The sequence below is a fragment of the Calypte anna genome, chromosome 4 (assembly GCF_003957555.1).
Source record: "Calypte anna isolate BGI_N300 chromosome 4, bCalAnn1_v1.p, whole genome shotgun sequence".
In the NCBI taxonomy this organism is placed as follows: Eukaryota; Metazoa; Chordata; class Aves; order Apodiformes; family Trochilidae; genus Calypte; species Calypte anna.
In genome coordinates, this window is record NC_044247.1 from 15,904,450 (window position 1) to 15,930,995 (window position 26,546).

A 26,546-nucleotide genomic window follows, 5' to 3' on the forward strand; every position below is an offset into this window, starting at 1 on the left:
CTGGCTTTCTCCCCTTGGCCCTAAATACATTGAACCATCAGCCTAAGGTTGTGGGCTCTGGGAGTGTTCTGGATATTTTGGTGAGCATTGTATGAGGTTCAGCAGCTGGGTAAGAACTAAGTGTCCATGACTTAAAAATTAATACATATTGATACAGAAAAGGTGAGCCTAAGGCATTGCTCAGGCCCCCTCTGTGCTACACTCAGCCTTTTTAATGCTTCTTTGAGGTTCCAAAATAATGCAAACCAGAGGTTTATTCAGAATGCCATCCCAGTGGAAGCTCAGCAGACAATGAGTGGTGCCAACCCCAATCACTGCAGGGGACAGGAGGGAAGAAGCCTTTTCCTCTGCCTTAACTGAATCCCCCCGGGAGCATTTCCAGCTGAAGTAAAAAGAACCAGCCAGGGGCAATACCAAAGACTTGCTAGGCCAGTGGTCTCATTTGGTGTGGCAAATCCTCTGAAATCCACTGACAATTTAGGAACATAATCCCCTCACTTTTATTAGTGATATGCTTCAGTCTTCCCTACAAACCAGAGACCACAGTTTCCCTATTACCACCAACTTATATACAGTGATTTTTTCTCAAAATGGGATGCATTTGTCAAACTGCCTGGCAGGAATGTCTTTGCCCCTGCACACAGCAAGGATTAAGGTGTGAAATTCCTGTTAGGGCAGGGGGATTAGGCTGCTCCATTTACATAAGGATTTGACACAGAGGATCAGTTCATCTGTGGGTGGACACAGGCTGCTGCACAGCCCCTGTGAGGGGCTCAGGGCTGATGTTTCAGGAGAGAGGGAAGTTCCTCCTTCACAAAGGTACTGACATCTTTTTGCACAATGCTGCTTGGAGAGGCCACTTGCTTCTTTATCCCTCCCCTGATCACTCTAAACCCTGAAGTGTGAGCCATGGGGTTGCTCTGATGTTTGTCTTGATACATTTATATCCAAAGTGATAAAGTGGAAATTAATTGATGAGAAAACCCATTGCATTTGGAACCAACAAAACCTAGGTGAATATAATGGACACAAAAATATCTGGGAAGCACCAGCTCTGGAATGAAAACTGTCATGTGTACCTGGATTAGAGTGACAGAATGTTTGCAGATAAAAAAAAAGACTGCAGCACAAGCACATGGTTTTAACAAAGGCAAACCAGTTGAGTTGCTTTCTCTCAGCAGCAAGTTTCATGGAACAAGGCCCTGTGCAGGCACATGGGCATAAAAAAAGGAAAGTCCAAAACCCCAGAGTGTCTCCTGTAACACCTGATGTTATAGCTCACAAATTCAGCCCTGAAATTCAGAGTCCTCATTTTCACAGTCAGCTCACACCAGCTCAGAGCATTCCCTCAGCAGCTCCATGTGACATGGAGCTCCTTGTTCTGCAGGGACATTTCCAGTTCCAGTTTGTGTTCTTCAATCTTCCTTGACTTCAGCCCTAGGGAAAGAGTGGCCTAAACTCCTTAAAGGTAGTTTTATTTCTCAATACCTCAGGGTTTTTGATAGGGGAAGAAAATGCACAAAACAACACCACTTTTCCTGGTCCTGAGTTCAACAGCAGATCCTTTAGCTTGGTCATATATCCATTTATCCACATTAGCATGCAATGGCACCAAGTGAAGTGTAAATACTCAGTGTTAGGGTTTACTTCTTTGGTTACTGCACAGCACCTTGCATAATTAAACTACCCAACAGCATAAAACTAACAAGTGCTGCTCCAAGGTCCAGCCAGCTTGACCCTAAGTAGAACCCAGCTGAAACACCACATCACTTGGGATGACAGAGAAGAAGAAATGAGAGACCAGAAGTTCATAAAAGGCCTGTACCCAGACCATTAAATCTCACCACTCTGGAAGTTATTATCTGCTTTTATCTTGCACAAAATCTGAGGAGCAGCGTATCCTTCTAAGGTCAGGTCATCAATAGCTGTTTCATGGGTGGGACTTGCACAGTGTCTGATTATTACCAAGAATGAAGAGGCAGGCAGTCACACATTGGATTAAGGAACAAACCCAAAACCCAGTTTCACGTGTTGCTTTTATGTCAGACCTGGCAAAAGCCTGCTGCCTGCACCAGAAGGGGAAATCATGCCTTTTAATTTTGTTCCTGCATTTCTGAAATAAGAGCCCACTTTCTACAGCACCCTGTCACTTTCCTGACTCAGGGGGGAAAAAGGTAGATGGGAAAGAAGCCACAAATAGTATCTGCTTGTGCTTCCTCTTCTATTCTGTTGACTTTGATCCGGCTCCCTGCAATTAACAGGAACAAGAAAAAGACAAATAAAATTATCCCAGCTGTTTGTGGCAGACAGACCTGGCTTCCCAGCTGAGAGCTCTTTGTGCTGCTGAGAGCGTCACCAAGCAACGGGCCCTTGCAGCTGCCAGACTGCAAAAAAGAAGTGAGAGCATGACTTATGGAAAGGAAGCACATGGGAAGGTTGGGGCTGAATCAATCTCTGCTTTGTCTCCTGCCTAAATGTGGCACCAGATACAAGAAGAGATCAACCCTCAAGAGATCTCACCCGCTGAGGGGGCAGAACCTGGATGCTTACTTTGTTTTAGAAGCCAGAGCCTTTGGAGTGCTAAACCCAGGTATGCTGTGCATGGTATCTGGATGATGAAAAGGAGAGTGATTGAGTCTGTTATGGTGCTATTGAGAATCTGTGTTCTTCATCAATCTTAGCTGGTGGTCCAAACAGCAGAAAGTGAGCCACAACACAGCTGCCAGAATGACTGCAGTATCCCAGTTGTAAGATAAACCCACAGTGGAGTCAAGTGGAGGTGAAAAAAAGGTTGTCTGATAATTGAAACAATATGGCAAGGCAAGCAAAGTGAACAGGCAAATCCCCATGCACACAAGCAGGGATTGAATAAAATGGGAGGGGGGAAAAATGGAGAGATAAATGCACATTCAGGCTCTGTTCTACTGCTCTAGCAATGTTAGCTGTTAGAGAACTGTTAGGAATGGGTAATAGACATTACTCCTACAGGAATCTAGGCAGTCCTTTGGAAAAAAAAAGGTTGAGAAGCCCTGACTGGTATCACCCCTGAGCTATGCCATCCCTCCAGCTCTCAGCAGTACAAATGAGCCTCACAAGTGGCTCATCTTTTGTTTTACCAAAAAGCAGCTGAGACACAGATGGGTGAAAACTTTTCCAACTTGAATGCTAAAGAGAAATTGACAAACTCAATTCAGCCTCTGTGAGTTTAAATGTGTCAAGGCACATCTGTCTGAAAACACCAATTAATTGCCTTACCCTGGGTCACACGGTGCTGGATCCAGGATTGATGCCAGGAGCCCTGAGCCTCACTCTTGGTGCCTGAACACCTGAGGCCACTGCCTCCCATCTGTGACACCAGGTATTCTCTGTAGCAGCTCCCTTCTGGAGTTGAGAGGAAGAAAACCTTTGGGGAGCTATGCTTGGAAGATGAAAAACAAGTTGCTTTTCATTGCTATTAAATGTTACAAGATCTGTAAGTTAGTGCTGAGCCAACTTCCTTTCAGCCCAACTTTCTTTTTACACATTTACTGTCCATTTCACACTAAATTAAACACTTTGCACGAGCAGCTGGAAACATCTCCATGAATGTCAGGATTAGGTAGCATTTTTTCCAGCACCTCTTTTCTAAAAGAAAAAGCATTCTGCAGAAGCAGTGTAAAATGGAGAAGTTCTGCACTGTTTGGCACTAGATCCCTACCTGCTGCCAAGAGCAGTGCAAAAAACTTCATGAAGCAGCTCACAATATGGATAAAAATTCAAGGAAAAGCAGACATTTCAAAAGCTGCTCTCCATTTTAAAACTGCACGAAATGCCAAGACTGTAAAGATCTCTGTTGCTTTCCAGTGCTAAAAATAACATTTGCCAACAACTCTATCAAGGCTTCTATAGAGAATTCAGCCTGCATGGTGACTTTCATGCCTGTGAAAAGTACACATCCTTTTGCAACCCCCTGTGACAAGGGTTGTCTAAAGAGAAGGAAATCCCCAGTACCATTTACTCTCCAAGTATTAAAATTCACTAGAAGCAAAAAATGCTTCATTTTTCAGCTGGTATTAAGAGATGTAAGTTCTTGTTTCTAATCCATTCTGAAGGGCTTTCAAGTAGGCAAGAATAATATTCTTAACTCCTAATGTTGGCTATCTAACTCAGCTCTTTGATACACTTCATTTACATGTAATCCCCAAGCCTGCCAGCAGTTGATAAGGTTCCTGATATGTGCACATTTGAGAAAGAGAAGTTTAGTCCTCTTACTGTCTTTCTGGAGAGCTCAGTTCCCTGATGGAAGGCTGCTCAGGTTTAAGGTTTCAAACAGATTTTTGTTTCTCAGCATTTGTCCCCAAATAACTTATCTGCTAGGTTTAAAATTCTTGACTAAGTTGAAATGGCTGTGTGGCATCTTCTCTTGCTTTCACCATTAAATATTTCACAGCCTCCACTAAATGCAAAGTGTTCTGGAAAGAGGGTGATGGGTGGGATTTTTCTCTGCTCTCCAGTGCTGCTATTTTGTAGACAAAAAGCCAGTGCAGCAGTTAAACATTTCAGAAAAGTGGCTGGCAGAAGTTACAAATCCTGAGTTACTGGCTACACAACACACCTCCCAAGGAAGGGATGAGTACAAGCAGAGCAAGACTTTCACAACAGCTCTGTTTTGTGCCCCTAATGTAAGGAGTAGGATCACTCCCTGCAGTTTTGACAAACCCATTTCCAGTGTTGCACCAAGCACTGGGGTGATGTGTCACCTGTCTACAGCAAGTCAGGGTCCTGTAGAGCTGCAGCTAGAGCTTCTCTCAGCAGCTTTGCACCCCTGGACACCTTGGAGCTCCAAGCAGTGAAGTTTCTGAGTGCCAGGTCACCCCCATACCCATGGGCAAACTCCCAGCTCCATCCTTGCAGACACAAAACCACACCAAGACTTAAGAGCCATGGGACATAACCCTGGCTGATTTAGCACTAAGCACCCCACAGTAAACACACTCTGCCCATTTTTAACCTGGCTGTAACATACTGAACTAACAAAAGAGTTACCAAGCTCCTGCAGAAGCTACTCAACCCCTTCTAGCAGCTTGAAGATGGGAGAACCGAGGAGGGCTGCAGTGCAGCACAGCCACTGGAGTTCCATATTCTGAGACACATTTGAGGGCAGGTGAAGTGGAAAGGCAAAAGGAAGAGAGAAGAATTTTTAAAAGCTGTTCCTTTCTGTCTGAATTTTGCATGCACACCATATGCTTTAGCATGTTGGTTTGATTCTGTGCTAAGACATTCCTCTCTGCAGAACAGTTATTTTTAATTTAAAGGGTAAGTATAGGAGTAATCTCTACTGCAATTTCTATCTTGGCAATTCTCTCACTTACCTCCCAACTTCCTTTTTTTACAATAATTCTCCCATCATCTTCATGATACTTCCAGATCACTGTTAACACCACTTGCACTGTTTCCTGCAATAGTATTTCCCCCCTCAGCACTACTTCAGGTTCCAGAATAGGTCCTTGAAGGAGTGAAGGAGTCCTTCCTCATGACCAGCAAGGCAGCAGCAAAACCAGAGCTGGGGGGCTGACAGCCCCAGGGCCTGAGGCCCAGAGCAGCAGCAGGGGCAGATGGTGAGGGCAGGGGAGGAGGAAGGAGCCCAGGGTCCTGCTCTCCCCTGCTGCCCTGCAGGCTCACTGCCTGCATAATTATTCCTGGGGAGCCAATAAAGCTCATGGTGTTCATTGTCCTCCAGATAAGAGAGCTCAGACCTGGAGGACTGACCCTCTCACACCGGTTCTGACTGAAGCCAAATCCCCCAGCAAAATCCTCCTAATGAATGGGGCACATTAGCTCATCTTCCCCCTGTCTGGTTTCTGTCCATTTGGTTCCTAACTAAGTCACCCATTTGGGAAAAAAAAAAAAAAGAAAAAAGAATGAGTAAAAAGCAAACTATATCTTATACACACTCCAGGGAAAAATCCTTGATATATTTTCAAGATAGCAAATGAGATAAAAGCATCATAAGCCAATAAATTGAAATTTCCTATTTATTTTCAATTATGTGGCTAATTTAAAAACTGATGATAATGAGATTTGCATTTATCTCAAAGCATAATTTTAAATAAATATTTTTAAAGTGCCAATAAAAACTCCAGTAAAGTGCCTTTGGTTGACAGAGTAAGTGAAGACAGAACATTAATATGACTTCAGAAGATCACTTCCAGAGCCCAACAGTCCCTGGGATTCTAACTAAAGGTGAGTTTAGATTCTTCAGGCAGCAAATTGAGTTGTGTCCTGCAAAATGCATCTATCCAGATAAATCCCCATGCACACCCTGCTTGCTGTTAACCAGGAAACCAGAACTAAAGTTTGAGTTCAGAAGGGCCTGGCTGTAGGTTTGCAGGGGAGAGGCTGTGCCATGGCTCAGAGCAGGGAATACTCTGGTTATGAGCCTTGCTGATTTTTTTAGCTATTCAGTTTGAAATCAGAGCTCAGCCAATCTCCAGGAGCAGAGCTGCAAGTCCAGCTCTGCATGCTCATGGGTTTGCTGCAGCCTGAGGAGCCCTTGGCTGGAACAGCCTCAGCTTTCAGGGTTTGTCTTTGCACCTCCAAACATGTGCAGCCCACACTTCAGCCAAGTCTGAAAATCTGGGTGGACTCAATCCAACATTTTATTTTTTTTTTTTAATTCTCAGCTCCATTAGACATAGTTTTATTACACACACTTATCTGTTGTCATCTCTGGAGCACGGGTGGATGGAAGCTGTCACCCTCTGCACACCAGCAGAGCTGTCACTTGCTCTCCCATACAGCCCCTGATGACACTGGCATCACAATCAAAGAATATGAGGAGGATCTGACAACCTCTCAGGTTCAGTCTGGGCCTTTTAAACATGGATTAATTTCCTTAACATTTAAACTCCATCAAGATGCACATGCTGCATGCAAACAACCATCACCATTGGTTCAGTTCAGGGACAGGAAGGAAGGAAGGAAGGGAGGAAGGAAGAGAGGAAAAAAGGAAGGGAGGTAGAGAGGAAGAGAAGAAAAGAGGAAGGAAGAGAGGAAGAGAGAAAGGAAGGAAGAGAGAAAGGAAGGAAGGAAGGAAGGAAGAGAGAAAGGAAGGGAGAAAGGAAGGGAGAAAGGAAGAGAGAAAGGAAGAGAGAAAGGAAGAGAGAAAGGAAGAGAGAAAGGAAGAGAGAAAGGAAGAGAGAAAGGAAGAGAGAAAGGAAGGAAGGAAGGAAGGAAGGAAGAGAGAAAGGAAGGAAGAGAGAAAGGAAGGAAGAGAGAAAGGAAGGAAGGAAGGAAGAGAGAAAGGAAGGAAGGAAGGAAGGAAGAGAGAAAGGAAGGAAGGAAGGAAGAGAGAAAGGAAGAGAGAAAGGAAGAGAGAAAGGAAGGAAGGAAGGAAGGAAGGAAGGAAGGAAGGAAGGAAGGAAGGAAGGAAGGAAGGAAGGAAGGAAGGAAGGAAGGAAGGAAGGAAGGAAGGAAGGAAGGAAGGAAGAGAGGAAGAGAGGAAGGAAGGAAGGAAGAGAGGAAGAGAGGAAGGAAGGAAGAGAGGAAGGAAGGAAGGAAGGAAGGAAGGAAGGAAGGAAGGAAGGAAGGAAGGAAGGAAGGAAGGAAGGAAGGAAGGAAGGAAGGAAGGAAGGAAGGAAGGAAGGAAGGAAGGAAGAGAGAAAGGAAGGAAGGAAGGAAGAGAGAAAGGAAGGAAGAGAGAAAGGAAGAGAGAAAGGAAGAGAGAAGGAAGAGAGAAAGGAAGGAAGGAAGAGAGAAAGGAAGGAAGGAAGAGAGAAAGGAAGGAAGAGAGAAAGGAAGGAAGAGAGAAAGGAAGGAAGGAAGGAAGAGAGAAGGAAGGAAGGAAGGAAGGAAGGAAGGAAGGAAGGAAGGAAGGAAGGAAGAAGGAAGGAAGGAAGGAAGGAAGGAAGGAAGGAAGGAAGGAAGGAAGGAAGGAAGGAAGGAAGGAAGGAAGGAAGGAAGGAAGGAAGGAAGGAAGGAAGGAAGGAGGAAGGAAGGAAGGAAGGAAGGAAGGAAGGAAGGAAGGAAGGAAGGAAGGAAGGAAGGAAGGAAGGAAGGAAGAGAGGAAGGGAGGAAGGAAGCAAGCTAGCTCAATCACACAGTTTCTTACCAGCCCCTAATATTATGCTGTCTGCCTGTAGCTACACCTAGAGTAGGTCCTTCAAAAACAGAAAGGCGTAAGCAGGAGCTGTGTCATAACTTCCCTGTTACCAAGTGGAAACAGCATTCTGACCAAAAGCCTGGAAGAGCTGAGAAGGGAAGAAGTGGATTCAGGAAGATGAGGAGTGGAACTCCCAAGAACCTGGGGAATACAGCACCAGTCACCACCAGATTCCTGAGGTGTCTGGCTCTGGGTGAGCTCAGGATCCTGGTGCCCCAGATTGAGCAAGGCATTTCCCCATTCCAATCAAGGAAACTACAAACATTTCTTGTATGCCATCAAAAGAAATAAGATGTTTACTGGAGTCCACTCACTGAGGTAGACACAGGAGCATCTCCCACTCCCACTGGAGGTTTTTCTACTTGAGCACCACAAAGGAGCTGAAAACTAAGTTTCATGTCATGAGATAAATGGGAAAAAATACAAGACTTCCCTGGTCTGTCTCAGCCCCTGCTGCTCAGCCTCATTTCCCTTGTTCATTTTCAGCCCATTTATTCCTAGATAAACCCTCTGGCACTGCAGTGAATAATCCCCTTCTCTCCTGGGATTCAGAGTGAAAAGAGAAGATGTCACTCTGTATGACAGAGGGAACTGCCAAAATAAAGATGGTAGCAAGGACTGAATTTTTAGCATACATCTCTTTGGGGGTGTGAATAGAATCAGGATGCAGTAATAGGGGCCATGTACTTCTAGGTCACCAGGTCAGCTGTGACTGCATCTTTCAATAATTTTGACAGCCAGCCATCTGTGTCATGGGTAGCAGGTGTTCCTGGAGATCGTGGTCATCACGTAGCTACTGGCAAGGCTCTGCTTCTAGAAGATGAACAATTTTCAACAAGCAGCAGTGCAACTCTGGAATCTGCTTCTAGACTTGAAGCCCCAAGAGGACAAGAGATTCAGCTTTCAACCAGCACTTGCAGGACAAAAGAATGCAGTGAAATGCACGGTGCCAAAGCCCAGATGGATGGCAGGGGGGAGCACAACACCTCCTCCAGAAGCTGAGGCCAAGGCAAAGAAATGGCAAAACATCAGCCCAAGTTTGGCAGATGATGAGCTCCTCCACCTCCACCATCTTTCCAGGCTTCACATGTGCCTTGGAGAGCTGAGTGATGGCAGCCAGATCAGTCTCTAAGCTCCCAGGAAGAACACATTTGGACAAGGCTCTCCTTGCTGAGGTCAGACTGCTTCTGCTTTAATAACTACAGGAATTAGGATTCAGTGTTTCAGAGAGGCCCCTTTCCACCCAGATTCTGTGGCCCACAGACCTAAGTAAACAGAAAGGAATTATCCTAAGGTTTCTGAATAACATCTCGAAGTCCTCTGAATATTTTATGGGAAGTACTTGGCTACACATTGATGGAAGCTTGACTTATTCATTCTAAATGATAAAACCCTTAAGGAATACCTGTGGACTAATTGGTTTTGTCTGTGTCAGTGTCTGCTCATTGCATGATTCAGGCAATGCTGAATTTCCAGCTTGGATTTAAGAGCTCCCTACAGATACAGAACTGGGCTATGCTGTCTGGCTGGCTGAGTGCTTGGGTTCAGAAGTTCTTCAGCCCATACATTATTGCTGCCATTCCTGGCATGACACAGAGGAATGATCTGACCCAAACAGGCTCAGTCAGAGCAGTCTGCAAAAGCAGTGGGAAGGAGGGAAGCTGGGAAGCTGATCAATCAGGGAAGGGAGCTGTGGGCACAGATCCTGCCTGCACAGTTCCTCTGCTAGGGCCTGGACCCCAACATCTTCTCTGGGTAGCAAAATGGGAGATTTATGCAAGGCCTGGCAGATGTCAGCAGTTAACAAGAAGCACTAAGAATAAAGGACTGAGAAAAAGAGATGCAAACCAGATACAGTTGGATTGATGCAGGGGGGAGGGATGATTGGACTCCTTCTCCCTGTTAGCACCTATCAGCTCAGGCAGAACCTTTTGCAGGAGCATTTGCATCTGCTCTTCCTTCTCATTTCCTTTGGAGCTTGATCCCAGTTTTGCACAAATGAATGAAAGTGCTCTCTGGTGACTTCATGCAGTTTCCCAGTATCCAGCAGGGCACTCAGTTACAAAGCCTCAGAAGGACAAGGAGTTTGCCATCCTACCCCTCACCATGTGTAATAACACAAACCAATTTGCTTGCTTTGTAACACTGAACCTCATGCCTCAGGGTGTATGTTAACCATCTCCAGGGCTCTGCAGGGAGTATTTTCCCTCCCATCTTTCAGCAATGCAGATGTTATGGTAGGAAAGTCATAAAAGTCTTCACCTTCTTTTTGAGCTTACATCACAGATTACAGCCATTGGGGGCATCTGCAAAATTTGGCATAATTTGGTCCACTGCCAGTGTTGACACTTGAGAAATGAAATTTTTACTAGTTTGCTTCCAAATACCAACTAAAAATCAATGCACAAGCTGCAAAGATTACTTAGTTTCTGCAGCATAACTCGAATGGATGCATCTGATGTAGCTTTTTACCAGGAGTGCAGCACCAGGAGCTGCTTTATCAACTGCTGTGGTGGCTTTGATCTTCAAGTCCCAACCTGGAGCCTGTTGTGGGCTGAGTCAGCCCCTGCTTCTGCCTCTGCAGCTGCTGCTCTTCTTCAGTGCAAGTCATCTGAAGTGACACAGCAGCTTCTTCTCTGGACAGGAGAGGTGGGCTGGCCTCCCAGGTGGCCTCCCAGGCATTTGCATCAGCTTTGCAAAGAGAAAGCTGAGCTGCACTCATCACCTGCCACATGAAATCCTCCTCAAAGCAAAGGCTGCCAGAGGGAACTGTTTTATTAAGAGTAGAAATTCTTTGGGGAGCAGAGTCACAAATGCCCTGACATTTGAAAATGTAATTTCAACTGATGAGGCAGCTAATACTCAGCTGGAACACTTTTTCTGGGCTAGGTAAAAGCCAGAGAATAGAGTGACTTCTCCCCATGCTTGAGGATTTCAAAGTCCAGAAGAAATCCCTGCATGTTGTCATGGCTACAACCACATCCAGTTCCCTGCTTGTTGACCAGGACCTCTGTACCTGTGTGGGGAATGGGCTGCCCAGGGAGGGGGTGGATTCTCCATCCCTGGAGGTTTTTAAGAAGAGACTGAATGTGGCACTGAGTGCCATGGGCTGGGAACCACAGTGGCAGTGGATCAAGGGTTGGATTTGATGATCCCAGAGGTCCTTTCCAACCTGGATGATTCTGTGATTCTGTGAAATGAAGGGTACAAGCTCTCCCCCCTCTGAACAGCACCTTGTGCTGCTTTCATGGGTGATGCTAACTGATGGGTCACAGGATGGGGTATTTAGTTATTTAATACATGGCTACACATCAGCTGAAGAAAAAAGCAGAAGGAACTCTGTATCAGAGAAAAATCCTAATGCTGAAGTACAGCCCAACATGCCTGAGGAATTTCTGGTCACTCCAGAGTAACATCCACAGCCAGACAAAAAAGGGACTGATTTTTGTTACTACATCTCTTCATGTACTTGCTGAACAACTCAGAGTTTGGAATAAAAGAGCACCGGAAAAGACAAGTTCATGAGGTACAGGAGACATTAGAGCTTTTTGAGGTCACTTCTTAAAAGCAGGAACAAATGCAGACAGACAGCACTGGCAGAGTAAGGTGCAGAAAGCAGAAGATGAGCACTGGGCTGGCAGTGATGAAACATCCCCCTCTTTTCCAGAAAAACATCTGATATTGGACACTGTGGTGAGAGAGAAGCTCAAGAACTAAACAGCACAGCAAACTCATGCAACACTGGCCAAATCCAGTTCATACATTGCATGTAAACTATTTGTATTCAACTCCATCCACAGCCTCAGATTCTGTTTGCTAATTTGGTTTATTAATAACATGAGGCAGAAACTGTCACTGTGTGTTTATAAATCAGCCAGTGCTACCAGACTGGTAGGGGACACTGGATATAACTAACTTTGGGAAAAAAAAAAAAAAAAAAAAAAAAAAAAAAAAAAAAAAAAAAAGAGATAAAGAATCTACCAAAACAACTCTTTTTCCAACATGATCCATGGATCAGACCAATTTCAATCCTGAATCCCTCTGTATTACCAATATACATTACCCACCTCAACAGCAGTTGTAGTCATGAAACCAAGTTCTGGATTTGAGCCCCTGTATTTGCTTCATGTACTGAATTCTTTGACCTCTACCATTTCCTCTATGGCCCTGAAAGTTCAAATGTTAAATCTCTTCTGTGGTCAACAATTTGAAACCCTTTTTGAGTTCTGGGGTGTCCATCAAGAGGTGATGAGATGCTCTAAGGAGGGAAGAAGCTTGAATACAGACAGAGAAGGCATCAGAAATATGCTCAAGACCAAGTTAAATAAACTACATAAACACAAGCTGCTAATTTAGCAGTTTCAAAAGGTCAATATTTTCACAAACACAAGACATAAAAAGAAAGAGAGGTTCCTTAAAACCCCCTAACCTCACTGTTGGTTTCTGTGCTACATGTATTCAAACACCCCCTCCAGCTCTCCATTAACTGCTTTCTTACTGCACAGAAATGTAATTATTTACACACCACTCTACCATTGCCACTTCTGTCTGTACTTCTAAAGCATCTTGATTACTCTACTGATGAGCACCATGGAAATGCCTATAAATAAAATAATCATCTCCCCTCATTAAGTCACAGCTCGTGGGCTGAGGAAGAATGATTTTCCTTTGTACATTCCTTTTGTAAATTTTATCATTTCACAACAGAGGGAGCACGGTGCCTCTGATGACACTCAAAGAGACAGACTGTCAGGATTCTTGTCAGTGTTTCAGCTTTGAGCAGCTTGCATTTGTGCATGAATATTTGCTCCTGAAAATGAAGTCCTGTTTGTCAGAATTAGGCATTCAAGAATCTCTTTCTAATGTCAGAATCAGATTTTCAGAACCCTCTCATGTCACGTCAGGAGGTCAGATTTGATGGAGCACTGTGTCAGGTAAATGCTCACAGCAAACACAGCACCCAGAGCCAAAGCTTCTAGCTCAGGCTTCAACACCAACAACACACATGGGTGGACAGTTTCGAATAAATTTAGATGAAAAAACTCAATGTGGAATGAAAACTCCCAATGAAAACAAAGGCTGTGAGCCAGGTTTGTTATTCAGGAAGCTTCAACAGTAATTGGTGCCACAAAACAACATCAAACATTCCATTATTCCTCCAGTCACAAAACTCTCCTTTCAGGAAGTGCAATCCTTCATACACAATTCCAAGCAGTGGAAGTCCCAGTGGTGCCTTTAACACTTCAAACAAAATATTGCATTTCATAAAATGTTGAGTTATAAAGCCAGCAAAAACAAGTTAAATGCCAGTATCTTAACTGGAGACACTACTGAAACCACATTTCTGCAACAAAACTGGTGGTGAAGTTGTCGGTTGCCCAGTCAAACCAGTGCTGAATTAAGGCACCAGTGACTGTGCAGCTATCAGAGCCTGACATGAAGAAAAAAAAGCTGCCTTTTGTTGGGTTTGATTTAGGAAGAGTCATGTATGGTGCCTGCTAAGGACAACAGTTTGCAGTAGGAGTTGCCACATTCCATAGATCTTGGTGGCCCTTGCTTGGCTGTACCTCCACAGAACACATCCACTGCCCCACCAGATTGCCACCTCCCCCCAGCAGCACTGCTGGAGGCAGTCTGGAACTCCAGGGCAAACTGCATCTCTCAATTCCCCACTTTGGAATTAACACCATTCCACAGGCTGGCCCAGGCAGCAGGCCAGGAGCTCAGGTCACTCTGGGGGCTGCTCTGCTTATGCTCCCACTTAGAGGTGCAAACACAAACTCCCCCTGTGAGCAGCATAAGGGAGGGGAACAGAATGGTTGGATGGAAGCCCATGGGGCATCCCTCTTTCTGGATCTCACCTCCCAGATGCTGGCTGCTCTTGAAGAACTGAGGCATTTGAACAGTTCAGCCTAAGATCCTTATTCACAACTGTGAAAGCAACGAGGCTCTGTGTGTCAGCATGAGGCAACTGCTTTCAGGATGGATCCATGTACAAAGCCCTTTGTAAAGCTGCTGTGACTCAAAGCACACAGTCCTGTGCCCATGCATCATTTCCTTGGTGAGGATGGATCATTTAACTCTCTCCATCCTCTTCCCCCAGCCACTTCCAGTGTTTCCAGCACATCACTCTCTGTATCACTGCTTATTTACAGCATGCTACAATATGGGGAGTCTAGCTAGAAAGTCTCCTACTCATATATAAAGTATACATCTTATAAAGAAAAAGTGCTGGATAGAGACACCTGGAAAGAAAAGCTTTGACAGAGAGATGAGATTTTTGTGTATCTGAAGGTAGAAGCAGCCACAAACTAACGTGCAGGACACAAGCTGGGACAGAGCAAGAGTATCAGGCAGGTTACAGTGACATGCTACTGTCAGCTCCCAGACACTGCACCTGCACTGTGCAGGACACTATGAGCCCATAATTGGGGTTGGAAGGATGAACATTTTCATAAGTCTGCTGGACACTTTGCCTAAGATTGATGTAGTATTTCTAGAGCCAGTATTTGAAGAATTTTCTCCAGAGACAGGAGTGTTAATTTAAAGCAACAGCATCAATCCCTAGAATAGCCAGCATCCAACCCCCACACAAGAGCTCTGCTGCTTCACTCCAGAATCTGAAGCAAGAAAAACAGTGACAGAAATAAGATTATCCCTCAGTTACAGACAACACAACTGTTAAATCAAGCTCAGATTTTTCCTTGGAGGATCCAACTCTTCCCAGTCCTCAAAGTTATTCTCCACATTCCTTTCAGGATTTTCATAGACACAGCAATATGAAATGGCTTGTTGCTGTGTAGCTGCTAACAAGAGACAGATGTTTCTTTCAGTTCCAGGAAAATGTAGACATAAAGCACATAATGATGACCCAGTAAAAATTTTTTGACCCAAATCCCTTTCTGCATGTTATCCCTTTGTGCATTTAGTAAAGACAATGCAACAGTTCCGTGGTTTTCCTACTAATTACTGAGCTAGGCAGAAGAACATGCTTGGATCAATTACTTCATCAAGGAAAGTCAAGCAACACATTTTCACTCTGAATCCAAAGCTTGAGAGCTCTTGCAATTACCTCAGAGCCAAATCAACTGGTGGCTGGGAGCCGAACTCCCCATGTTATTTATTTAGCCAGCCTGGAAGACACGTACCAGGGCAGGCAGGACCCAGCATCTGTTTTCCTCAGACTGTTGCCTACATTCTTTACTTGGTATTAATATCAGTGAAAATTTAGTAACTTAACCACTGGCATGAGAAGTCCAACTTCTAAGGTAACAGATGGCAGTGATCATTCTCAGGTTAATTTTAGGCTTCAAAAATTGTTTTCGGTCAGCAAAGCCTCACGATAAGAGAAAGAAAAAAAAAACATCTGTAAAGCCTCCTACCTGTTTCCCATCCAAGGTATACAGCTTTTTGACCACTCCTGTCTCCAGTTTGATAGCTTCAGTGATGTCAGTGAGAACTTGCTCAAATGAGTGGGCAGTCTTCTTGTTGAGGAGCACCCGGACTGCCTTGCGGGGCTTCACCCCGCTGCGGATGATGGTCACCAGCTTGGGGCGTACAAAATCTTTGTTCTCCTTTGCCTGGGCACTGTTGCTGCTGGCCAGGGACTGAGGTGCTTTCTGGTTGGCAGATGTCTTCACATTGACAGACCAGTTGGGATTGACGTTCTTGGTGTACTCCACCTTCTTGAAGAAGTTGTCAGATGAGCAGACGTAACTCTCCCCTTGGAAAAGAAACAAAACCCAGTCTAATTTTACAGCTATGGCCATAAAACTAATGAAAAAGACACTGTAAGTTTCCCCTGTTAATCATGTGCATCAGTAGGCATTGTTTTCATTAGCACTTCCATCACAGCTTGTTATTAAAACATTTTTTTTTATTTTAATCTTATCTTCATGCATATTTAAAATATACCTAGTATTTCCCCAAAGTCAGCCACAGCTTGCAGCACTAAATCCATAATAACCAGGAGTTAAAGGTTGAGAATCATAAAGGTATTTATGTACCTGAAGATGCAACTGAGCTGTCTAAAGGCTCCTAAGCATCAAATTAATTTAATCACCAAAGCTATTCTTTAAATTTGCCAGCTTCCTCTCCATCTTTACAGATTTAGCTGCCACTTCAGGCTGTCATCCCTGCCAAGAGGATATCCCCACTCATCCACAGAGTACCTGTGTCATACCTGAAAAAGAATGGAAATCTGGTAGCTAATAGTCTGTACTAAAAGCAGCTTTGCTAAATCTAGTAGGCATAACAAATATGCTTCATTATAGTGTCAGTGGCTTATTAGAGGACAGACTTAGTGGCAGCTGAGATAAAACACTACACCAAATACCACTGCTTGCCTTTATTTGGCTGGTACCAACCAAAAATATATTAAAAACAAATTTAGATGTTGCAGAGGAGGGTTACATAGTCTTCTTAATAATTCACAAAAAAACCCTGCCCTATCTCGTCCAAAAGATTGGTTTCAAACTTTGTCTGTGATGTATAGGATCCTGTCTAGGGTTTTAAGAACACTTGAGGTGTTGGAACATATTTTCCATTAATAAGTTTTGTGTTTTAAAGTAAGCAGAAGAGATTACTGGTCTGCTTAGTAGCATACTGTGACTCTTAGTTCCAGCTAAACCATCTGAAATCCTTCAGTGCACACCATCACTGTCTGGTGTGCTTACAACAGGGTACACTGAGGGCAGTGGGGCCATGAAGGCAAAGCTCTTCTCCCAGGCTTTAAGTTAATTTCAAAATTCAACTGATGTCTTCCCAAACCCAGTTCACGGCCCTCAAATAACAGCAAAATGATTCAAGTTCCTCAGTGAGGCACATCCCTGTTCCATTTGCCAACCAGGAACATGAGCTGTTTCACTTCTCACAGCTGAGTTTTACCCAAACCTTATGGTGAGATGGTAGCAAGATCAGGCACACGTGGGCTGAAGACCTGTGAACTTTGCAGCTTTGAACATGCATGCTGTGGCCAAAGCTCACAGAAGAGAGGAAATCTTAAGAGCAGTAGTGTTACTATAGGAAGAAAAGTGATTTCTTGGTTTCTCTGCACATCTACCCATGCTAAGCCTATAATGAGAACTCAAGGTGTACAAGTGTGCCAGTCAAGGAAAGATAACTAACAGACACAGCATGGCTGCAGAAGAATTGCAACAGAAGAGAAGAAAAGGGGAGTAAGTGGAGTCAAAAAGCAAAAAGAAACCACTCCAAGAAGTATATTGCTCCCCAGCCCTAAGCATAACAATCTGTGCACAAATATTTTCAGGAACACGTCGTTAGGCAGCGTGCAGCTGTGTGTATGTGCACAAACCCAACTCTCAGCCACAAGAAGGTGTGAGGAACTGCCACGTCATTCCTTCCAAAAAACCCTGAAACAGCAGCCCCAAGGAGACACACTCCTGCACTGGGCTGGGATGCATTTGTTAGAGTGAGAAGCATCATCCTGCCATGATGCAGCTGAACACCACACATGCATGACCCCAAGGACAGCTTTTTCCCTGCAGTGCCAGCTCAGCACCAGATGCCCTTTCTGCACCACAAAGCCAATGCCCTACAGGGTAACACACACTTGTCATCGTGCCCCTGTGCTCCAGAGGTCTCATAGTTTCTATTGTGTCCTTCCAAAACCAGCCAAGGCATTGATTTATTCCCTCTATCCCACCCTTAGCTATGGATGGACTGACTGCAGACCTCTGACCTTAACTCATGATCAACATATTTGCCACCTGAAGGCATGGTTTATTTGCCACTGTATTCCTCTGCCTACAAGTGCATTTACATCTTCCTGTGCTACCAATCTGACAGAAGCACAAGGTGATTATTCAGCTCCTAAAGAAGGGATGATCTCAGCAAAGATAAGGTTTGCCTCAGAGAAGGTTCCTTAGAGAAACTCTTAAGCTCAAGATGAACGCTAATCCTTCAACCCTCTTAGAGCAGCTCCTTGTGACAATACTAAAAATGACAGACTGCTCTTTCAGAAAAAAAAGTTATCCTGCCTCAGCATGCACCAGCAAGTTTTTGAGTACAATGAACTGCAGGCAGAAGGCTTGCAAGAAAAATCAGGAAAGCTGGATTGAGGCCATTTTGAATGTCTAACTGCTAACTGTTATTCCAAAAAAGGTCTCTGTGGGCTGCAGTCAATTATTCTGGTTGCTAGCTCTGCAGTTGCAAAGTTGAGATTGTGCTACCTGGCCCAGCTTTCAGGTTTCATGGGATTTACTTTGACTTCAGTAGGAATTAAGCAGACTTAACACCTTGCAGAGTTCATTCCATATGGTGTTAAAATGGGATTTTTTGTCTCAACTGCATTAACTTTATGCATTAGGAAGAGGTTCCTGTGCCTCAAGACCTACTCCACCATGGCAAAATGAACTCTGGAAGAGCTTCCATCTTTTGTCTCTTCCATGGGGGGAAGAACTTCTTGTTCTGTTGAGAAAGTGAAAGAAATGCTTGGTTACCAAGTCTCCTTCGAAACCACCTGATGCCCATAAGGAATTTGTGGGACCACAGCAGCCCCAGTGTGACAGCCAGGATGAGCAAGCAAATAAACAGCCCTTGAAAATAGTGCCACAGGTTACCAAAACTTCAGTACTGGACTACAGGAATTTCAGTTTTCCAGGCAAACTGGAACATGCACACACTGGGTGGGGATTTCACTCCACTTGCCATGAAGCCCACAGTCTCAGCACACACCACGCTCTGCACAGCTCCAGGGTGGAGTCCCTCTTATGATTATTTTAAACACTCCTGGACAAGCTTTTGGAAAATATTCCCCAGGGCTTGACAGGATACAAAAAGCTTGGAAACACTTTCTGGAATATCTCACACAGCCCAAGAACATTTGTAATGAAACCTCACCGAGCAAAACAAAATCCTATTTGGCTTTTTAAAAAGTCATTAATCAGATGCAAGAGCAAATCTCAGATATTTAGCCCAGCACAGGACAAGGGCATAAACCCACCCTTGGACAGGCCCTCTGACCACAAGGGAAGGGGATTTGTCCCCTGCCTAACAGCAGGAGCAAACGAGGAGCTCAGAAGGGAGAAGCTCCTCAGCTTCAACTAAATGTTGAGTCTCAAGTTTTAGTTTTAATCCGTGTCAGCATTTCCGCCTTTACTGACCATGGCTAATCCATGCAGGAAAAATACAGGGTGGGGTATAAAACAAACAACAACAACAAAAATGCTTTGTCCCAGAAGGAGCTCATCTGTGGAACAATGAGGACAGCACGTTGCAACCTGAGATTGGATTTCTTCAGTCATATTTGCTACTGCAGTCAACACATAACATCAGCCTCTACCTTGATCCAGCCCTCCGGTCAAAGAAAATGAGCAACCAGAGCTGAAGCAGGGAGAGTTTGCCATCTCAGCCTGACAGGCACAGAAGAACAGAGGCTCAAAATGAACCAAAGAACAAGCCACCCTATCCAGGTGTCAAAGGCACTTACATTTTCCCAGAAAGGTGGATGGTAATGTGAGCTGCTCTACTAGGAGCCTGAGCAAGAAAGATGGCATAGTACTTTTTTTACATCTTCCTATTCAAGTCTTCTCACAGCACAAAGCACAGAAGTAACCATTGCAACAGTGGCTCACCAACAGTCTGTAAAGGCAGCTCCATGTGTTGACTTCCTAAAGCCTTGGTCACTAGAAATAATTATAATATGAAAGGGACTAAAGATCATCTGGTGCCCCTTTCCAGAATGACTTCAGTGAGGGAAGATGGCCATTAAAGTAAAAGAAGGGAGGAAAAAATGATCAGATAGATGGATTTTGAGAGAAGGTCACTGGAAGCATGGAAAAAGCAGCCAGTGGTAGGTGAGGCAGAACTCAGGAAAAAGGCAGGAAAAAGCAGTGACAGACCTGGTGGGCTTCCAAGATGAGAGACATTTGGATTCAGTAGAGGAGAGAACCAAGAGGCACATCCCAACTGGTAGCTAGGAGGGATGTGATCAAAGAGTAAGAAAGACTTCACTTGTTCCACCCTGGACAGAGTGGGAAATAAACTATTAATCCAGAATCTTACGAGAATGACCTTGAATGCTAGGGAAGAACAGAGTGGTAATTTTGGTCTGGAGACCAAGAGGTTTATTTCCAAGTGGGAACACACCCAGGGAGTTTTGTTCACCTGAAATGACTGTCTCTAGAATGCTGGTATTGTGCAAAACCATTCTTTACCCTCCAGAAGTGTATTCAGAATATACTGTAGAACCACATTATTAAATTATGCAGAAGTAATGTAGTGCTTAGAATGTGATGTCAAATACTATCAGTACTTCACCAGTTTTGCAATCAAACCACTGAGATGAGCCTGTCTGATGGCTTTTCTTCAGTTTTATTTTTTTATTGGAAGTTACAGTAATACATTAGTAATAACCTTAGAGCAACTGCAACTGGTTTAGTTACCTCCAGTCTCCAATCAGAAAGCTTATTTATACAGCAAACATATTCTGTTTGTGAATGTGCTGGTCCTGTATGTCACAATAGAATTACTCTGAAATTCTGTTTTTCTATGCCTGTACCTAGCAGGCATTACACAAACACCCAAGCTAATAGCATAGTTTACCACAAGGTTGGTTACAACCATGGTATTATAAATCAAAAGTAATGTCTTTCTGAGATGGCTTTTCTATGACAGATGTGTAGGTCATCCTTGGAAATACTTGGGAATATTGATAACATTTCCCTGTCAGTAACAGCTTGCAGATCCACGTTTGCAGTTTCAGACACTGAATTCCTTTGTTTTCTCTCTGCTCAGATTTTCCTCGCTGATGCTCTGCTGAGGACACAGCCACACACAAAATCCTCTCTTTTTTTTAAATGCCACTTCTTCATTCATGTTTCCAGATTTTGGCAGAACACCACCAGAACCCAAAACCCAACATCTCCTGCCTCTGCCTTAACCAGTAAAAAAATAGTTCCAAGAATGAGGAACCTTCTTTACCTGCAGCAAACCCCAGTGTAAAGCAGGTGTAACAACTAAAGGCTTCTGAACTTCCCTGAACAAAAAGAAGAGTATAAAAGGAGAATAAGGAACTGCTTTTTCTCCTGTGTAGTTATTCCTGAGGATTTACAGACCTAAGACAAGCAGGGCTGAGAGCTGCCATTAGTAAAAAGCTGTGGCCATATTAAGAGATCAGAATGAAACATGGCAGAATCTCTAAAATTAAGGGAGGCCACACCTCCATTTGACAGCTGTAACTGAGCTGAGAATAACTCCACTAGGACTGCATCATCTCTCAGAAAGGCAGCAGTTTCTTCCCAGTAAAACTCCTCTATGGAAACCAATATTTATTCTGTGTGCTTGTCCTCACAAAGTATTTTAGGGAAATGAGTATCCCACTTGACAGACAAGGAATTCTAGGGAGAGATCCTTTAGTCAAGGTCACACAATGACTCACTGCTGAGGCTGCTCCTGCAGTTCCATATCTCACACACTCAAACCCATTGTCTTTTATTAAAAGCAGAAGCCTTGGGGATTTTCTGTGGCCACCAAATCAGCCAGGGCATCTGCTGGGAGGAAAACATCAAGGCAGAGGGAAGAGCAAGCTTCCCCTTGCAACAGCATTATCAGAATATACCAGATTCAAACAAAGAATGGAAAATCTGAATCACTCAGGGAAGAGAAAAGCAGGGTGGTTGTGGGGGTCCTCTGTGCACCCCACTTGGGTTGTGCCACCAGCAGAACTTGCCCGTGGCCATGCCTTGGACAAGGAGGCAGGATTGGCCATGTAGCAATTTCATCCTGGGGGTCCTCCTGGCACTCCCCAGGAACAGCAGCACCCATGGCAGCACCCATGGCTCCCCAGGCACAGACACGGCTGCAGCTGAGCTCCAGAGGAGCAAATCTGTCCCCAGGCCACCTCCTCTGGACAGAAGCATCAATTTTTGATTCATCCTTCATCCCACAGTCCAAGTGACACTCAGAGGAACAGGCACACCAACACCCTCTCTAGATACAGCAATACACTCAGAGCTACCCCGAGCGTCCCCTGCACACTCAGACCTGCCAGGCAGGGGATACCTTCTCACATCCCCCACACCTACAACAGGAACCCCCACCCCACACAGTCCCTGCAGAAACACTCCCAAACACACCCCTTTACACACACACCCTCTATCCGAACATCTCAATACCTCTCCCTTCCATACACCCTGCATGAACTACAGTCAGACACAGGAGATCCCAGCATCCCCTCCCCACATATTGCTCTGCAAGATACACACCCTTCCACATTTCCCTTCCACACACACAGCACAGTGCACCCCCAAACACAAACTCCAACACATGCCCTATGCATGAACCCCCTTCAAGGAATCCCAACACCTCTGCTGCAATTAACCCTCCTTACACCTCCCCCCCACACACACCAACCCCTGAATTTCACCAAGTGCAACCCCCTCCCCCAAACACCCTACTCCATACACACCCCTCAGTCATTAATTTCCCCTTTTAAACAGTCTGCATGAACACCCACCACACCCCTCCACACTCCCCAAGCCCTGGAAATGCCCCTGACACCTTCTCCACATCCACCATACACACCCCCTACACCCTACTCAGCACTCTCCCAAGTCCCTGCAGAGCCCTGACCACACCCCTGTCACACATTGTGCACGAACCCCCCAGAGCCCCCTCCCCACGCATAGAAATCCCTCCCACCCCCATTACACACTCACTGCACGACTCCCCCGACACCCCTTTGCTTTTCCATTCATTCCCACCCATCCCACTGGGATACCCACATCGCTCCCCGGACACCCCCCTGCACCCATCTAGGACCACCCCCCCGCCCCGACCGATGTGGGGGTGCCCTCAGACAGACCCCCCCCCGAGCCATGGCCACAGCCACGTCTCGCCAAAAGCCTGGACGTCTGCCCCCGAGCCAGCAGGCAGGGGGACACCCCGGGGGCTGTCACCCCCACACTGCCACCCTCTCCCGCAGCACTCTGGAGGGCGAAGGGGCAGCACGGAGGGGCGGGAGCATCCCCCAGCCCTGAGCAAATGTGACCTTAGCAGCAGCCCCGAGTGGCCCAGCCCCCTTCCCACCCCGCCTCCTCACTGCACCAGCCAGCGATGCTCATTACCTTCCTCCAGCTCATCCATGCTCCCGATCTTCCTCGAGCCATCGATGGTGTAAATGTAACGGACCCCCTGCGGCAGATTAATGTTGTCAGACAGGGATCGGGTCAGGTCAGCCAGGAGAGCATCAAAACTTCGGAAGCGGTCGGAGGAGACGGCGTATACAATCCCTTTGAAGTAGCGGTCCCCGTTGCGATAGAAACGAACCTTCTTGGCTTTCTTCTCGTTGCTCAGTGCCTGTAAGGTCCTGGTTCTGTAGAAGCTACAGTGAGCACTGTGAGTTGGGCTGGGCAGCCCGTTCATCCGTGAGCCTCGCATGTTTCTGGACGCCTTATCTCGTTCGTCAAAGTGTCCAAAATCAAGTTCCATAGTTTGGTGGACCCGAAAGATCTGAAGCTGAGCGGGAAGGCGATGGGGAGAGAAGGGATGCAAAGGGGAAGGTTAGAAGGCAGCAGAGCAGCGACCCAGAAGGGGGAAAGAGCCTAATGTGAGAGCTGTGCCTGGAGCAGGACAGATGTATTTGGGAAGCACCCCCTCCCCTGACCCAGATTTGTATCGATTGTGGGCACGGAGGGTAGGAGGGGTTCTTGCATTTTGAAAGGGATCCAACTACTGGGGGCAGGGACCACGTTTCTGCTCCTGCACCTGGGAGTTTTCAAAGTGCAGTAAACTAGGACTTGGGGCCAAAGGGATACATGGCAATCACAACTCGGCCCCAAAAAACTCATCCAGACACCAGTTGGCAGTGAATTAAACCTCTGAGCACTGTGAGGTTTCCTTTGGCAACAGAAAACAAGGAGTTCCCAGTAAGTCAGCCCTTCAGTCTGTCAAATCACGGAAGGAACCAGAGCATCTGAATGTTTAACATTAGAATAAACTGGCGTTTATGAAAGAATGGTCACAGGGGAATAAGCAGTTTCTTTGTGACAGCCTGTTCAATAAGGGTTAGCAATGAGATCCAGCCCACCCTTCCCCCTATCCGCAGCCCCCTCCTAACCCATCAATCAATTCCCAGGACCAGCCTACATCTCTAGGAAGAAATGACTGGAAAGGAAAATCTGTCATTGAAACGAGGCTTCGATAAGCTCTTTTCAGCCTGAGTCTCCCTCTGAAGTGCATTTCTGCTCCCTTTTAATGAGGAGGAGAAAATAAAGGAGCTATTTCCACCCCCACCCACTCCTCCCCCTTCCAGCTTTAAGTGATTTAATTGCTGGAAGTGCCCCTGCCTTGGGGACACGCCACCCCTGCTCGCTCACCTTTCATTGTTCTGAGCACGGGGGGCTCCCAGCACAAGCGACTACCACAGAAAACAGAGGCTGACACCCAGAAAGAAGGAATTTCTCTGGAGTCTCTAGTCTATGCTCAAGAACAACCTTCCTCCCCCACCAAACCCCAACACAAAAGAAGGAGGAACCCCCAACCCTGCAACAGAAAGACTCTTCCACTCCTCCAGCACAGCCAGGAACATGCAACTCGTATGTTCCTTATGTGGTACTGCAGGGCAAAAAGGGAATTCATACCAGCACTTGGCAGCCAGGTACCAAGCTAGGAAAAGCTGTTGCTATCTCTTCCCCACCCCTTACATTTCCCAGAACTATGCTCCTTCCCTGGATTTTACAATGTCAATGTGACCTGTGCAGAAAAATAAAAATTAAAAAAAAAAAAAAAATCATTGTGCTCAGTCTGCAGTGAAGCAGATGACAATGCAGCAATCTGCTCAGAAACCCCAAGTTGGGAACATTTTCCCCAGGATGGCAGTTGGGGCAGATTCAGTCCGGTGTCATGCAGTGAACAATGAAACATCCAAGCAACTTCAGAATGAATGAGAGGATGCAGGGGGGGTTGATTTCAAAATGAACTGCAGCTGCTGTAAGGTACTAAGGGAAAGATTTCTCCTTTCTGTCTGACATCTGTTACTTTTATGCATGCAAGTCACTCAAAAATTCTCTACTCACCGGCTTTCAGTGTGCAGGGTGGAGATGCTGAGAGAAAGAAAACCAGGCTCACTCTGCCTTTGTTGTCTGAGCTCCAAGCAAGAAATTCCTGCCAGGGTGGATGAGACGCCTCCTAGGTCCTAGTGCCTTGTTCCATCCCTTCACAGTAACTCAGTGCTTTGCACTCTCGTTATCAGTCGTCTGATTGTAGCCTTCTCTGTATTTGAGGGAAAAAAAAAAAAAAAAAAGGAGTGATCAGTCTAGCTCTGGATACATTAGCAAATGGATAAACAAATGGGCAATTTTTAGGGTGATGTTCTGAAGGATGAAAATTCCCCTTGGATCCAGCTTCACCAAAAAGTATCCGGCCCCACTGAAAAGAAGAGCATAATGGGACTGATGGACCAATATTACAGGATTAACAGTACAGGGAGGTCATGGCACAGCCCTACAGTGCCCTAAAATGCTGGCACGAGACTCCTGTGTGTTAAGAAAGCAAATAAGAAAAGAAGTTGCCCAATGGAACTGGGCACAGTCCTGCTCCTATGCTGGTTTTACACAGCATTTATGCTTTACACTGGCAAGCAGAAAGAGAGAATTTACTTGGTGGTTCTGAATGTGGTGCCCCTGAATATTTTTTCTCCGTTAGTGCTGGACACAAGCCAAAGCCAGAGCTCTGAATCCCAGTTTATTTAAATCCCCAAGGGGTTCAGGATGGAGTCATGAGACATGAGCTTTACCCCACAGATTCAGCCTGGCTCTTAGCCCAAACTAAGAGAAGTTTATTTTCTGATTCCACTGCAGGAGGACTCAGCTGCTTTAAAATTTGCACTGGGCTCTCCTACTTTGACAGCAAAATCTTTCACCTGCTTTCCAGATGGAGATTTCTCCCCTGCAATTGGAGGAACAGCATCCTGCTCCCAACCCTTTTGTGCTGGTCCCATCTTCATTTTAGAAAAGCTTTGGAACTGGGAGGATCTTCCTATCTGTAGAAGGAAATCTTTCCTAACAACGCTGTGTCTGTTTGGAATGGAAACATCAGGAGTTGTCATTCTGGCACAGGACAGCACTATCACATTTACACAGGAAAAGTCAGTACTGATTCCAGCTTTGTCTGCCCCCTGTGTGGTAGTGCAGGTAACAGTGATACAAATGCACTAAAGCTCAGTTGTGATTGACAGCTCTCCTTCCTCAGGAATTAGCTCTTGAGAGGACCACAGGGAAGCACAGGCTCTGTACTCTCCAGGGCATGTTTCAGTAGCTCTCTGGATGCAAATGCAAGAGAGAGGTGGGAATTTAAACTTTCTCCTTCCCACTAGATCCCATTCCAGGTTACATTATACCTGGCCATTGATCACCATCTGTTTAATCTTTCCAGGATGAACAACTCT

At 45.4% G+C, this 26,546-nt stretch overlaps 1 protein-coding gene across 1 annotated transcript in view; it reads right to left on the minus strand.

Annotated features, from left to right (window-relative positions):
* Positions 1–25,255, minus strand: part of DCX (doublecortin) — a 63,928-nt gene extending 38,673 nt beyond the window's left edge. Inside the window, exons 1-3 of the mRNA XM_008493609.2 lie at positions 25,177–25,255; positions 23,227–23,617; positions 15,523–15,863 (exon numbers count right to left, since the gene is read on the minus strand). Coding sequence (XP_008491831.1) covers positions 15,523–15,863; positions 23,227–23,590 — 705 coding nt within the window. The 5' untranslated portion in view covers positions 23,591–23,617; positions 25,177–25,255. The remainder of the gene's footprint in view (positions 1–15,522; positions 15,864–23,226; positions 23,618–25,176) is intronic.
* Between the last annotated feature and the right edge of the window lie 1,291 nt (positions 25,256–26,546).